The sequence below is a fragment of the Temnothorax nylanderi genome, unplaced genomic scaffold (genome assembly GCF_030848795.1).
Source record: "Temnothorax nylanderi isolate EJ_2023f unplaced genomic scaffold, tnyl_v1.0 TNYL_tig0146_pilon, whole genome shotgun sequence".
NCBI classification, from domain to species: Eukaryota; Metazoa; Arthropoda; class Insecta; order Hymenoptera; family Formicidae; genus Temnothorax; species Temnothorax nylanderi.
In genome coordinates this window covers 395,464-411,156 of record NW_027249208.1, presented here as the reverse complement: position 1 = coordinate 411,156, position 15,693 = coordinate 395,464, and the positions used below count along the sequence as shown (strand labels likewise).

At 34.9% G+C, this 15,693-nt stretch overlaps 1 protein-coding gene across 1 annotated transcript in view; it reads left to right on the top strand.

Moving 5' to 3' along the window:
- Nucleotides 1-15,693, top strand: part of LOC139777368 (calcium/calmodulin-dependent protein kinase kinase) — a 71,361-nt gene that overhangs the window by 34,726 nt on the left and 20,942 nt on the right. The window contains exons 4-5 of the mRNA XM_071714753.1: nucleotides 12,791-13,374; nucleotides 13,747-14,177. Of these exons, the coding sequence (XP_071570854.1) occupies nucleotides 12,791-13,374; nucleotides 13,747-14,177 (1,015 nt within the window). The remainder of the gene's footprint in view (nucleotides 1-12,790; nucleotides 13,375-13,746; nucleotides 14,178-15,693) is intronic.

The following is a 15,693-nucleotide window of genomic DNA, read 5'->3' as shown; positions in this document are numbered from 1 at the left end:
ATGCAAATTAAATGCTGAAGGATAATTATAGCGCTTAAATGTTCACGTAATAGCACGATAGATGAGAAGATGAACATTATAACTATAGCGAGATCTAAACTTTAATTGGCAAAGGATATATTTATACTTTATCATGATAACGATAACGCTTTACTTTTAATATCCTCTTCATTGCTTCAAAAACCGTTTTAATTATGTTTGCACAATAAATGCAAAAAGTAAGCAAACTAACGATTAGACAGTTAAGTGCAATTTGTTTATACAGAAGGATAGAAATTTTAGATAGACTCTGAAGAATGCTAATAGCGTGATGATTCTGCAGGAATCGAATGCAAAAGTCTGGAAATGTAATCGATTTAGGAAAATACGAAGCAACGAGAAATGTTGAGCCGATTGTATCGAAAGAACATGATTAATTTAAGACGACTTCGCCCACGAGCACCGGCAAGACCGGTGACGTACTTATCGCGGGATCATTTATAGTCTAAAACGTACCCCGTGTGCAACATGCATCGGAATCGATCGGATCGCAATATCGATTTGCGTCGACGATAGTCGCAAACGAACGTGCTGGTCGACGGCGCGACGCATCATTAATTCAGTCTGCCGGTTAGGGTAAAAGGAATGAAACGGAGGAATGATGCACGCGATCGCAGTTCGAAATGTCATACTCCGAGGATATATGCGTCTGTGCGCGCAGTGCATCTCCATTTAACGGAATCGTGTGTAATTCCGAAGTGATGCGAGAGAGTGGTGCGATACGTCGACCGTGATATTTGTGTCCGGTAGCTTCAATACTAAAAATTTGTGTGGGTGTTATTAAATAATATATATCGTATGGACGCGCTTGCCGAATTTATGGATCAAATGGTCGTAAATTACGTTGATTTCAAAATTTTCAAAATTTTTAAAAATTTATGAATGAAAGAATTTGTAAAATGTGCGATGTGCAATTTATAAAAGAAGGAATTTGTAAAATGCGATGTACAACTTTGGAAATTTTTGTGTAATTTCGCGTAAACAACTATGATCGCAAGCTTCCCATCCCTTCGGGTTTATAACAACAAATGAAATGTTGTCAAAGAGCAATATATTCACGACCAGGTGTTAACGATCACGTTATTAATGACCGCTCAATTGTTCGTATGACATAGTGCAATGGTTCATGAAAGTGATGTATAATCATTGGACGTCCATGAGCTTGTACTTTATCATGTTAATCAAAGCACTTTAAGCTAACCGTTATTACAGAAACGTGAATGGACGCTCTGTTATTTCAGTTTTTGAGGCTTCTTCCAGGATCGAGATTTCACTTTGTGTTCTTTGTTAACTTCACGAATTTCATTTTACGGCGACTTACCAGCAAACAATGAGTCAAATATATGTTATGTTCAAAATAGACAATCTTTTTACTATGACTCCTTTACTCTATCCAGTATAGAAAATAAAAACAATTTTCTCCTTTTGAAAACTTCCGTTTAAAGCGAAGTGAAATCAACGCTAAGATACTAAATTCTTTCTTTATCCCTTAGAAATTATTAATAGGTATAATAATGCACGAAGAATATTACAAAACATATATCTAGTTTTCTTTCATATATTATATTTTCATCTTAAATTAAATAGAGATGTATTAAAATATATTAGAAGTAATTTCTTCTTTAATATTATTATATATATTCTCTTAAAAGCAGAAATTTTCTTAAAAAATTTGCATCCATTAATTATAATTAATTCGAGTACATCTTTCTTTTTCCGAGCTAAAAAAGGTCGCCTAACGCATTTTGTGATCCCTATCGCGAAAAATGACACGGCCCTCTAATTGCGAATGATATTGATCGTTGATGCACACCGCTGTAACAATGCATGAAAACGATACACAGAAGCTATAGGGAGTCACGTACACAACCGTGTCGTTAATAACGCCATTAGTCGAGACACCGTCACGTTAGTAACTGACTAATAGCCAGCAGGAGACACTTCGGTCTCCTCTCTGTCCCCTTGACTCGACTCGCCTGTCTGCATTATGCCAAACTTAACATTGTTATCGTGAGAGATATATTCTTTTTTTGCGCGACAGTCTCTCGTCCTCTCTTTTATCATAATTGACTCATAGCATTCAAATGGTTCTGCCTGAATTACTGCAAGAAATAATTATTTTTCAGAAATGTCCGACTGTGTACGTTGTTACAGAAATTTGAAATTAATATAAAATATCAGACGTCTCCCGAAACATTACTCCTCGGAATATTTAAACAATTTAACAGTTTTCATGAAAAATTTAATCTTTATCAAAATTGAATATTTTAGTAATAATTCCCAATTTATAGAGATGATGACCGTATTTTTCGTAGATAATAAGCACATTAATATAAAAATAATAATTTTATCTTTGTTACTTTTATATGCATATTCAGTTCACAAATTATTAATGTTTTATTCATATAAAATAAAAAATCCTTTCTATTTTTATCCAGCATTCACAAAATGGAAATACGAAAGTAATTTTTCTGCGATAACATTATTGTGTATAAAACATCCATTTTAACGATGTTTATACAAAACAGATATACGTAGATTGATTTACATAGAAATATAATTAGAAGAAAGGATATGTGTAATCCAATGTGAAACTCGGAGTAATCCGGGTTACGAGAGATATCCATTGCGACGAAATATATTGTTTAATACAAGATTCGTGTTTCTCTCTCAAGAAATAATTTCTTTCCACAAATTGTAATAAGTCAATTATCCCGTATCATATCAACGTTTACCAGTGACGACGAGACTGGTGAAGCAAAAACTTTAAAAACATCCTGGATCAAATTGATAAAAACATATTGATAAAATACTTAAAAAGATGCGAATGTGAATGTTGATGTTAAAATTATCGCTACCATATGTATGTAGAATGTGATTCAATGTCAAGCTGTTTCAGTTAAAACTTCAAATAATAATGATAAAAGCGAAAATAATATTTTAGTTACATAGATTTATTATTATGTAATTTTGTAATTTATAAAATTTTTAGCTAAAACAAAAATTAGGCAAGATCTAATAAAATCGATATCCCACTCGATATATGCAATGCGTTGATTTTTCTTTAACTTTCTAGTGAAAAGAAGATTTCATTCACTTTATATTTTTTGCTTTCTTTGGTCTTGCAAAAAATTAACATTTTAAGTTTTGCAAGAGGCTTTTACTTTTATACTTATTGACTGTTCGTAACGAAATCTTTTAGCCTTTATTCTATAGCGGAATGTCATTTTCGTAACTTTCTCTGAAATTAACGAAATTCTCTTGCTCGAGACTTCTCGAGTAACTCGACACTCGTCCCGTCGAAGTTCGCTAAGGACCGCGTTTAGTATTTCGTGCGCTTTCAGAAAAACTTTTCGTAGAGGTTAGCAAGACCGAAGTGTAGCCAAGTTGAAAAAGAAGTTTATTCGTCGATTATATAAGGTTCCGCATTGCGTTTGCGGTTTCCCAAGTATTGCGTGCCAAACGAAAATCGTGAGATATCTTGAGGATATGCCAATGAACCGATCAAAAATCTATAATCTGACATAATTTTGATGTAATGCATCATATATATATTTCACTTGAAAACTTGAAATATGATATTTCAATGGACTAATTATAATAAGTGACGATAAACTATATCGACAGATTGATTGATTGAAAAGAGACATAAGTCATTGATATAAGATTCGATATCTTTTGCAATAATCAACATACAGTTTTCGAAACTCTATTTCTTTAATATACGTTATTCTAAAAAAAACGCAAAAATATTTAATTAAATACTTCCATAGACGTATTTATGGATACTTCTATATAAAATTCCATCGTAAATAAATGTTAATCAACATACAGCGTTTTTTTTTTGTTTCAATTGCACAAAGTCGCATTTAATTTTATATAAAACACTCACGTAATTATATACCGATAGGTTCTGATACATATTCGATCACATGAATTATTCTCGCGATCGAGAAACCTTTCAGTACACGGAGAGAATTTTCTCTTAAAATTTACCCTGAAATTATGGTAGTTGTGGGACAACATGTACCACCAAAAATTTTATGCGAGCTATTCTGATTAATATCTACCATAATAAAAAATATTAATATCTATTACATTAAAATATAAAATATGTTTGATTAATTTTACTAAAATATATCTAAGAAATTTCAATATTTTTTCAAAATTTACCAATCTGCTTGGTAATTTTTATCACGTTGTTTGTAAAATGTCTTTTGTATATTTTAAAAATTCCTTGGTTGCCAAGTTGTCCCAAGTTTGTAATGAATTTAAGGGTAAAATATAACAAAAAATTCTTTCCGTGTAGAACAAACTCGTTCGATCAACCGCGATATCTCGGTCATCATTATTCTCTTCAGCACAAAAATGGAGACTTATAGAGAATTTATGTTACCGTTATTTCTCTCTTTCTTTTTTATTTTCGCGACAGTCGCACATATACTTCGGTCTCCACTTTATTTCAAGTCAAGAATTAGTGCGACGTAAGATCCTTATGCATAAATTCTTTAGAAAATAAAATTCCAAGAAAATACAGTCAGCTTGAATTTAAATATAAAGTCGTTTAATTGTTTTCGAGAAATATTCAAATTACGAAGAATTCCTAATTCCTGTCGCTTACTTGAAAGTTATCGATGTTCCGAATGTGACGCCTTAATATAGAAGAAATCTATTCCCAAGCAGTAAAAGAAGAATCTGCATTTAAAATTAAGCCCAGCGTTTTTAAGAGATACTATACTAGAAAAATAATGGATTTATGGACTCTAGTGCTTCGTATATTTTAGTAAAAGGTAGCTGCGTCGTTGTAAAGGTTTCTCTTGGAAACCTTGCGTCAGAAGTCACGACACAAAATATCAGCAGCGCGAATAAGAAAATAGCACGACATCCGGCAATGCTTTGAAGGATTTATCGTATATTGTGTTATTTGCTATACCAACTGTGCTATATGAACCGTGGTATACGCATCGTAAAGCGGCAATGTATGGTTCCCTGAGGCCTTTGTTTTATGTCAGGAGCAAATAATACAGCGCATTTGCTAAAACTCGAGACCCGGGAGTTGCAGCTTCTACCGCGACCAGATAGATCCGCATGTCGACGGAACGCCTGAACGTTACATCGTAGGAGCTTTCAATAATTTAAAGGTAGAATTACACGGATGGCATTAATTAATGGACTCCGCTTGATTTAATGTCAAAGGTACAACTGTCAGTCAACAAGAACTTTTCCGCTTCGCATTTTAGCTCCTCTGAATGTATATCCTATGAATGGTATCGTATTATATTATGATACAATGTAAAATTATAAAAATTTATATCGCCATTTTCTATTTTGCCAAATGTTCTATGCAGTCTATGCGTTAAAACCGTAAAAATATCATGTTGTGCAACTGTCATTTCACATATTTCCCTCACATTTACTTTATTAAATTACAATGAAATTTCTCAACGTAGCAGGCTTGGTGTTTGCATTGACGACATTATTTGCGCGATCCTAAAATTGTGCACTTTCGAGATAATTGCGCCAGTAAATAAATCATACTTGTAAATTCGATGATAAACAACGTGCGCTCAGTACGTTCGTTATTAGATACCCGCATGGGCGAGCGTGTTGCGTGACGCGCGCTGTGAGTACGCACAATGTAATTACAGTTTAATTAATATATTGGTTCAACACCCACCATCATCCTGATTACGCCGAGCTTGTGGCCGATTTGTCCTTCGGATAAAGGAAGAATGTAAGTGTGTACACCAAACGCGCGACGTGTATCGTGTATGCTCATTCCCGGAATAACAATTAATTATTCGGAGCTTCTCGGCATGCCGTTCGCAGTTGATTAATGCCTCGCAGACATGAATCTTAATTAAGACACGTCCAGATCAATCGCGGGGGACTTTACGACCTCTCTTCGATTAAGAACTTTAACTTTCGTTGCGCAACTTTTTCCGATCGTTTCGACAGAAGTAACCGAAGATGCACAATTGTGCCATTGCATGACAAACTCTCTCAGCATGCAAAAATATATATCATAGTCATACTGATATATTAAGAACAAAAGTTAAACTCTGATATTTTGATATTGAAATATTTCTCTGTAAAACGCAATTTTTTTTAAGACAATTATATTTTCCTATGTATAATTTTGAAAAGTAGTTAATTAACGATTAATACGTATAATTCAACATTTAACTTTACTTTATAAACAAAAATTAAGACTATAAGATTACGCAACATAAGGGATAATTTAAAAAATTGTAATTGCTACCGCTGCTCGGATATATACATTATCAAAGCATTAACTATAAGAAATATCAAGGAAAGCCTAGGAATTATCTAGAAATTTCAAGGTTTAAGCATGTAATATCAAAGCAGAGTGACGCGAAGTAATTATGAGAATCCTTATTAACTATATTTCTTTTACGACAAGTATGCATATTATATTTCAGTAATCTAATAATTGAGAAAATCTTTCAAGTATCGCATTCGTGACTGTCACATGCGTAAAAAAACGTAATTCATGATCACGCGCGCACAATCCGCGTTACCTCACGAAACTGAGATTTACAATAATGCACGATTAAACGGAGTCCCGTTATTCCTTATATTTTATACATCCGTCAGACGATGACATATACCAAGATTAATTTATACTACTGAAAATTTTAATTTTCTCCGATTTACATTTAAAAAGATATATTTAATGCAGAATAACTACATTTAAGAATTGAATAAAAAACGAGAGAATGCTAGAGAGAAACTACACGAAAATATTCCTAAAAAATTGGAGAATAAATTACCATATATAGTTTTGAAAATATAGCCTTGAGAAGCAAGATATTTTTGGTATTATATTTGACATATCGGGCGAGCGAACAACATTTGTCGTTGCAGCATTTATCGTCTGTATATACGTAAATTGTTCCGTGTGTTGGTGACAGTTCTAGCAAGAAGTTTACTCCTACCGTGACAAAAATAGTTAATAAAAGAAGTTATGCGATGGTAAATAATATTCCTTGTATTATCCATTAGTACCACGTCAATATTATATATACATTTTTCTATGATGACCCGATCCAATTATCGATCTCTTAGGGTCAATTTTACCAGCGTCGGTTAACTGTAACCTTCGATTAAATTCACTCTTCATTTCTTTCTAACTGCTCCCTTAGAAAGAGGCGATGAGTGAGTTTAACCGAAGGTTACAGTTAACCAACGCTGGTGAAATTGGCCCTTAGACATATACGTACACATGGGACTAAACTTTTGGTCGAGGTTGTCGCGGAGGAAGTAGTAAAAGCCGAATGATCAACCATTTTGTGATAAGATTATTACAAGTTATAATGTTCTTATCGCATCGCTTATGGTTTTTGCAATATTGGCCGTAGCCAGAAATGGATAAACAATAAAACGAATTATTTGTCTGCGGGCGATACATGGAAATGCGTTTGACATACTATTGTACATAACAATTCACAAGTAATGAGGCAGTTCCAAACGTGGTGGCATACTTTTATCATTTCTGCGTTACGCAATTTACCAGAGGAACGCGAGATTCTCACGTTTTCTTACGCTTTCTCCGCACGACCGTATAAACCAACTGATCGTTTCATTATTAACGTTCACCCGTTTTTCTCCTTGCATCATATTTCCTCGCACTACTTCCGGAAATATAAAATAACAGAAAATATTAATCTTTTTGCTGAACTTTTATTTTAAAGATGAATTCAATTTCCATCAGTAGAGGACTTTTTAATCACACTAAATAAGCTTTCATCTTTCTTTAAGAGAAAAAAAATTAATAAGCTATCAAAGTGAAAGAAAAATAATATTTTAACACGCAAAGGAGTCTTCTCAGAAGAAACATATCACAGAAAAATAACTTTTTAGGAAACTAAACTTTTTTAAAAAACTAATGCGATAAAAATTAAAAAATCAAGTATTGATGAAAAAATAGCTTTTAGAGATAAAAAAATCTACAACGTAGGCAAATTGCTTGGTTGTCGAGTCATCTAACGCCTCTCGATTCTCATCGGCGCTACGCCGACCGTGTATTGCAATTTACGTTGCATACGTGCGCGTATCGCTCATTTGTCGGTCGGATTTAACCGACGCGGATGCAACGGCGAGACAAAATGTAGATAAATACGCATTCCGCGGTCGTACGTGCTTCACGTACATAAACAACGGACACGCGTCGCCCAGTTTTTGCGGCGATCGCGTGATCCCGGGATCAAAACCTGCATGTTCACATTCGCTCGTTGGCATTCGCGGATCGTTCGCGGCCTCATCGAGTGTTAAAGCGTTTTTCTGCGGTACGCTGTAACGTTCCAGCAATATTCCTTGCTGATCGTAATAGGTGACAACCGGTTGCCGAGATATGTGTGCGTTTGTGCGAAGAAACGCGTGTAAGAACAATTTTCCTCGTTCGATGTGTTCAATTATAAATGAAAACTTGTCTCAACGCGAAGGTGTGAAAGATTTTTTTTTTTCAATCTTACAGCTGCGCAATTTCCATGAATAATGTACGATAGAATTCTTGAAATATTACGAAGAACTTATGACGAAAGAGCTTACACGCATATGTATGTTTGATTTCATCTTAATTACGAGCCATTTCAATTTTCAATACACGACAGAATTTTTTAAATTGCAAAACTTCTTTTTACGTAGCTTTACATTATTGTATCAGACACTCGTAACACCAGTCTCCTCAGTGTATGACGATGCATGTAATTCTTCAAATGACACGCATGTTCTTACGCGTAAACATGTGTCACTGCGGCCAATTTTTGTTGCAACATCGCAAATTTCTTGTGCATTTTTACGATTCAAAAAGTTGAAAATTGTATGTAAAAGTATAACTTGTACAAATTGAACTATTGAGAAAGGCTAATAATACCTAACAAGTTTAGTAAGAAAAGTTCTTAATAATGAGCAAACTTAGAATTCGAACCAATTTTTCAACACATATCTTTCTTGTATAAAAAATAATCTCTATTTACAATAAATGTAAGTGTAACTATCACAGAAGCACAGAGTATGTGTTTCCTTTTTCACTAATAGATACTGAAAAATGTTATGATTATAATTTAATTGATTTTATTAACTTTAATATTAATAATAATTTAATATTACTCTAACATTATGATTAAACTTTAAAGTTGCTCATGTTTAATTTAAGATAGCTAGCAATCTATTTATTTTCCAATAGTAAATCGCGATAATTAAATCCACCGCGTTTGTTACGTCAGAATAAACGATATTGAAACATCAAAGTTATAATTAAAGCAACACTCGAAATTGTAGTGTGCAATTCTGAATCCAGTATGCAGTTTGTGCGGGATAATACGGGAATAGTTTGATAGGTTTGCGCTGAACTACCTCCCCTTACTCGACGCATTTGTAAGCGATGATGCGCGCAACTATTCCCTACGCGCTTGTGTAAGCAAATTGTCGAAGAACGCTTCAGCACACCGTAGTGGAATTTGATTCTACGAGGGAATGGCTAATTATGGCGAATTCCGAATAGTTATCTTTATATTTTGATCCTCTAAGGTCTTTATTATATATATAGTAGAAATAAGAGGAAAATATACAGAGATAAATCTAAGAGAATAAAGATAATGATCAAATTAGGGATGTTTCCGTATATTTATTTTATCTTTATTTTCATAGAAAATAAAGATAAAAAAATACAACCTTCGGTTGGCAGCAGTCGGGAGTAAAAGTTCTCTAAAATTAAACTATGCTTAATTATGGATGGACAGAAAATGCTTTTTCTATCTATTTGCTATGAAAATATATTGTACATTTACACAAACAGTCCAATAATATAATTTCTTATCTTATCCTTTTCATTCAATTATTCTTTTAATTTTTAGAAATTTTAATTGTATAATATATTTTTTCATGCAAAGAGATAACATTTATATTATATATGTTAAATACTCCTTTGTAACTTTATCAACACAAACTTAGAAGATTGATAGTTGAGTCGAGAAATGCAATATCACGATTCTTATTAGAGTTTCAAGTTTGTCCATCTCAGACGGCGCCATCGCTCACAACCCTCTTCGCGTCGAAGGAGCATATTTTGAGTTTGATGCAACTTTGTCCATGCGGCGGCGAATGCGGATCTTGCATCTCGCTATTGCATTCATTGGCCTAGTTTGGACCGTACAATTGATCCACATACCCGAGCACCGGCTTCGTGTCGAATCGCACTTCACTCGCTGGGTGCATCAGGCGGGCAGCAAGCGGCGCCTCGCGTGCCGCGAAGTATAACGTTGCGCCTTCCATTATTCCATCATCTACGAAGGATGAAAAATGGACTATCGCGCATTATCGGTGTTTTGACTGTCGACTTTTACGCCCGCGAAAATGCTTATGATGTAGACGTAGAATTACGGTGCATGCTTCTCCAGGAGGCGAAGTGAAGTTCTGACAAGTTGCACCGTCACGCGAAAGAAAGATTTAATCTTGACCAAGTAATAGTCACGCGACTCTTGTTGAAGTAATGGTTAACGTTAAATATTATATCACATGTGTGTATACCTAATTAATTAATAAATATACATTTTTTATATTGTCTATTTGTGTGCAAAAGTATCAAAAGTCGTAAATTTAACTGTTGTGGGCTAAACGTTACAAAACGATATGATACATAAGGATAATATATTCTTCCTTCATCAAATTAGCCTGCTAAGTTTCTTAATTTTCAACATAAATAACTACATAATAACGAATTTAATTTATTAACTATAGGCCAATTCCTTTTAGTGACACAAGTCGACACAAGTGTCGTTCTGTCTTTGTTATTCATTGAATGCCAAGAAGGATAGAACGATGTTTGTGTCGACTTGTGTCACTAAAAGGAATTGGCCCGATGTCACGCAAGATCCAGTAAATTGGATTAAAATGTTTCATTTAATCACATCCTAATTTTGCCTCACTTCGTGCAAAAGATATTCCGGAACCTTGTCACATACGACGCGAACGAGATGAAAGCTGGTTGCCATTGTATTGAAAAGAACGTGAGCTCATTGTCGACACGTGTCGACGATTTTATCTTATTTTGCTCCACTTTATCTCAGGGATCTCAGGGCAAGCAGGAGACCACAGAGCCGATTTGTCATTTAAATTTCATATTTTCACATTTCAACGCGTGTGACCGCATCGCTAACGAATCTCAATTGCAGATTGCTCGTCTCTGCCGTGAACGAGCACATATTTATACGCGACTCCATAAAATTTGAAATTTAAGGAGGATTTCACCGCTCGACTCTTCAGGGTCTCAACGTCTCAATTTACATGATGTTAAACTATTATCTTAGTTACCGTGTCCGCACATTGACTTAATTTAAGAGTTTTCTAGCTTTATTCGACATCAGACGGAATTAACGAACGTTTGGCGTTTACTGTGTACCAAATCGCTTTAATAGCAATTATCATAATGTCACTATTATCATTCTATAACACGGCATTAAATATTATTAAACACACACATACAGACACAAATATATAAATACTGTTTGTAGAATAGGTACTTTTTTGTCTGTAACGTATTTTCCAAGGTTGATTGAGAATCTTAAGATTAACAAACATAATCCAAGACTATAGTTCGAAGTCATACATGTCACGTTGCTTTGTTCCGTAAATAAGACAATAAATAAGACAAAATCGTTCTTATTCTTTCGTTGCATTCTTTTTATTGAATGCATCAACCACAAAAAATTACAGTTTTCTAACAATAATATTGATATTACTATATAAAATTACAGTTTTTTGTAGCTTTTTCGTTCAGTTACGATCATTTTCTCAATGTTATTTTATCAGTAATAAGTCCAAAAAATATAATTATGATTCACATAGTTTTGTACTAATTTAATATCTTGTTTGTATTGAAATTATTAGAAGATATTCAGAAAGAGATATATAAATAATTCTTCTATAAAAGGATACGACTTTTGCGCAACTGCAATACCTTTCATTGATATTATCAATGAAAAATATAAGAAACGCTATTGAGCGTGTTAAATGAAAAATGCAAGAATAAGCAAGGTCGTTTAAAGAACACCAGAACCATTATCTATTCTCGACTTTGATCTATCGGTATTTTGTGCCTCGTTATCAACATAACGCAAGCCAATAAATGAGCTGTTCATGTATCACGTCACATGAGCTTCATCCATTGTCAAAGCTCTATTTATGTCGTTCGTGGTCATTTAAAGGCGTCTAATCGCGTGTCGATGACGTTCTTTCTCCCGTTCCGTGATTATTTTGTGACGTCAAGTATCGTACCGATTATCTCGATAAACGATAATCCACTACTGCGCGTTGGCTGTCTGACATTTTCTTATCGAGCTGCAAGTATGCATTTTTAAACGCCACGGCGCAATAATACAAAAATAAAACTTAGATAAAAAAAATCTTATAAATTTTATAAATGGTGCAAATGACATATGGTATAATCCAAAGTTTTTGAAGTAAAATTTTACTTATCATAAAATTAGCATCGTAGAAGGACATGCGTACTATTAATAACACAATTTTTTACTATAGAAAAGAGTTACGTCAATCCGCTGTATTGTGAAGGAGTATAATTTCCGATGAGAAGAAATGGCGATAATGTAAAAAAAAAAAAAATGCTGCAGGATATAAACGTAGTTTCTAAATGTTAAGTTTTATCGTATAATTGTAAAAGTTTTCAACAGTGTTGCACACATAAAAAAATTCGCTCTTCTCTTTCTTTCAGAGGTTCTGCGGTCGAGAGCTCTCCCACAAATTCACCCACTACGAAAGGTACTTCTGACGCTGAACAATTATCGACGGATGCGCCGGGTCCATCGAAAGTACTGTCGAGCCCGGAGTATATCCAAGAAGTACGCAAAGACAGCGCCCTGTACCTTGAAGAGGGAGAGGGTACATTGAAGACTGCGACACAGGCCACCACTGATGTTCTTCGAAGACAGAGCAGCGGCTACGTGAGCCGTCGAGATAGCTTCGAGGACAATAGAAGAAATTCCGCAACGGGCGGTGATACGCAACAGCAAGAGAAGGAGAGACACAAATCGAAACCGATAACTCTTGGAGCCTTGATTAAGGATCTTGCTGGTAGAAAAGAGGAGAACATTGAGGAGAACATTGAGAACATTGAGGCGTCTACAGATACAGCAAAGGGAATGCCGACGACGGAGATACACAGAAAGGTGTCGAGCTCCTCCGGCCTCGACATGCCCAACGTTGATGAGGCAAAGGAGGTTGTCAGAAACAAAACTCTACCGCGGCAGAGGAGTTTCCAGACCCAGGAGATCAATGATGGGCTGACAACGCGTCTCAGTAAGTAAACTGCATCGCTACCAATGCGATCTATAATAGATTTTCAAATTAGATAGAGCGAAATTCTTGAAATTCGTGGAACGGGTAATTAGAGAATCCTCCAGATAAATATCGTGGATGAAAAGATTTAACAAGAAACGGCCTAAAATGTTCTTATATATAATCAATTTTCATCGAATATACATTATTTTTATTTAAAACAGATTACTTGTATAATATAATCTTATTTTTATAAAACTTATATTTTTCGTCCCTCTCAATTTTATTACTTAATGGAATGCTTAATGGTAAGACAAAAAATGACGGCATAAAATGTATACTTTCTTCAAAATTAATTTGTCAGAATTTTCACCGTTGTCAATATTTTCTTAGGCGAAATCCAAGTGACGTCTATCTTCAGGAACCCCAATATTTATGTTCCGCGCAATAACGACAAAAATGCACCATCAGACGAGGTGGACACGATTCAGCGAGTGGTCGACACAACCATCGATCATTCTGCTAGCGGCAACTCGAATTGTAAGAATGTGCACAAGACAAACGTGGAAACTATTATTGCCTCGGATAATAATCGGACTATAGATTTGAGAAAATTATCCTTACCCGACGAAGCAGGACCGAGCCAGCGACTGTTCGAGAAAGCTGATGTCACCTACAAATCCGTTCATTCTCGCTACCCTCACGCCAGCCCTCATAGATTGCCCAGGAAACGCATCCGAGCGCTCAATAGGGAATGCTCCGTCGATAGCCAACATGACGGCCAACAATTGAATCAATACAAAGTGCTGAACGAGATCGGAAAGGTAAGATTTTAATTCCACTAAAATCCATTCAAAATCAAGAAAGAGAGATAATTACGTCATTTATATTTGCCCCCAAAATCTTTATATACCTACGTACACTTAGTCGTTTATATAAAAACTATTAGAAATCGTACAAATATATCTTTGTTAGAAAGGAATTAGTTTTAAATTTGTCAAATCTATATGGAAAGATAATACGAAATACTACCGTAAAATTTATTTAACAAGATAATACGAAATACTACTGTAAAATTTATTTACAAACTTACTTGTAAGTAATAAATGATTTTTCAATTGTTAAAGTTACGAGAGAGTGTGAAAATTTCATCTCTTTGACCTAATCTATATAAGTGAAAAATATTACAACCTATCTTGCGCCAAGTCAATTTCGTGGTGGACATTGGACAGTTTGCAACAGTCTAATACCTTTTCAATTATGGTCGCGGCATTTTAACAATCAAACTGTATTTGTCGATAAGAGGATCAACGTATCGCATTCCTCTCATTGAAGAGCGAAACCATTTCACGGCGCTCACGTAACAAACGGGAGAATGATATAATTATCGATATCGAGCATGGACGCTTCCTCCAATAACCAATAACTCGTGCCGCGAGTCATCATTTTCAGCAATTTCCCCTTCTGCCCATCCTTCGTACTTGTTAAGAAGTAATTAACAGCTGCGCAGTTACGGAATTATTACCGATAATCACGTTATATATCGCACCCGGTAACGCAACATTGCCTGTAGGGAACGGAAATTCGAACGACGCAGAAATTATTAAAATCGTCAAGGCTTTTGCCGCCGTCTTTATGCGCATTTATTCGCTTAATCATTATAATTGTCGATGTATTTACGAGATAAATGATTGCATTTTTTTCCTGTTTATCGGTCTACGCTAATTTGCTGACGCGTTTTCTCAGGAATTGTTTGCTGTGTAACTCTTATCTAATGAGTTGAATTTCTCTGTTTGGAATATACATTTATTTTTCATCTCTGGCTTGACTTCTTTTCTGTTGATCTTTCAATTGATTAAATAAGGACTCAAAAGCAACAACTTAAATAAAAACGTTTAATCGTCTTCGCGCAAGAATTACCTAAGGAAATAATACTGAATAAACTTGAAACGTAGAATAGTACAAAAAGGTTAAAAGTCGCTCGCGCGTTTTAGAAAAGCAAATTCCGTTTGATGTAAACGACGCAATCCCCTCAAATGAAAACCCACACAAATGCCCGCGCGAAAATGAGACTGTGGAGGTCAATACTTACACACCTAGTATAACGTGATAGGATTCAAAATAAATACGAGAAAGGGAACAAGACAACCGCCGCAATAACTTCGCACTTTGCTATAACTGAGTGAAAAGTGCGAAGCTTCCAACTGCGAGAAGAAGTTTGCTGCGCACGATCTTGAGGTTCGCGCCAGGGATCGTTTCCCTGGAGAGAAAGAGAGAGAGAGAGAGAGAGAGAGAGAGAGAGAGAGAGGAGGAAAAGCAGAAAAAAAAGAGAGAGTAAAA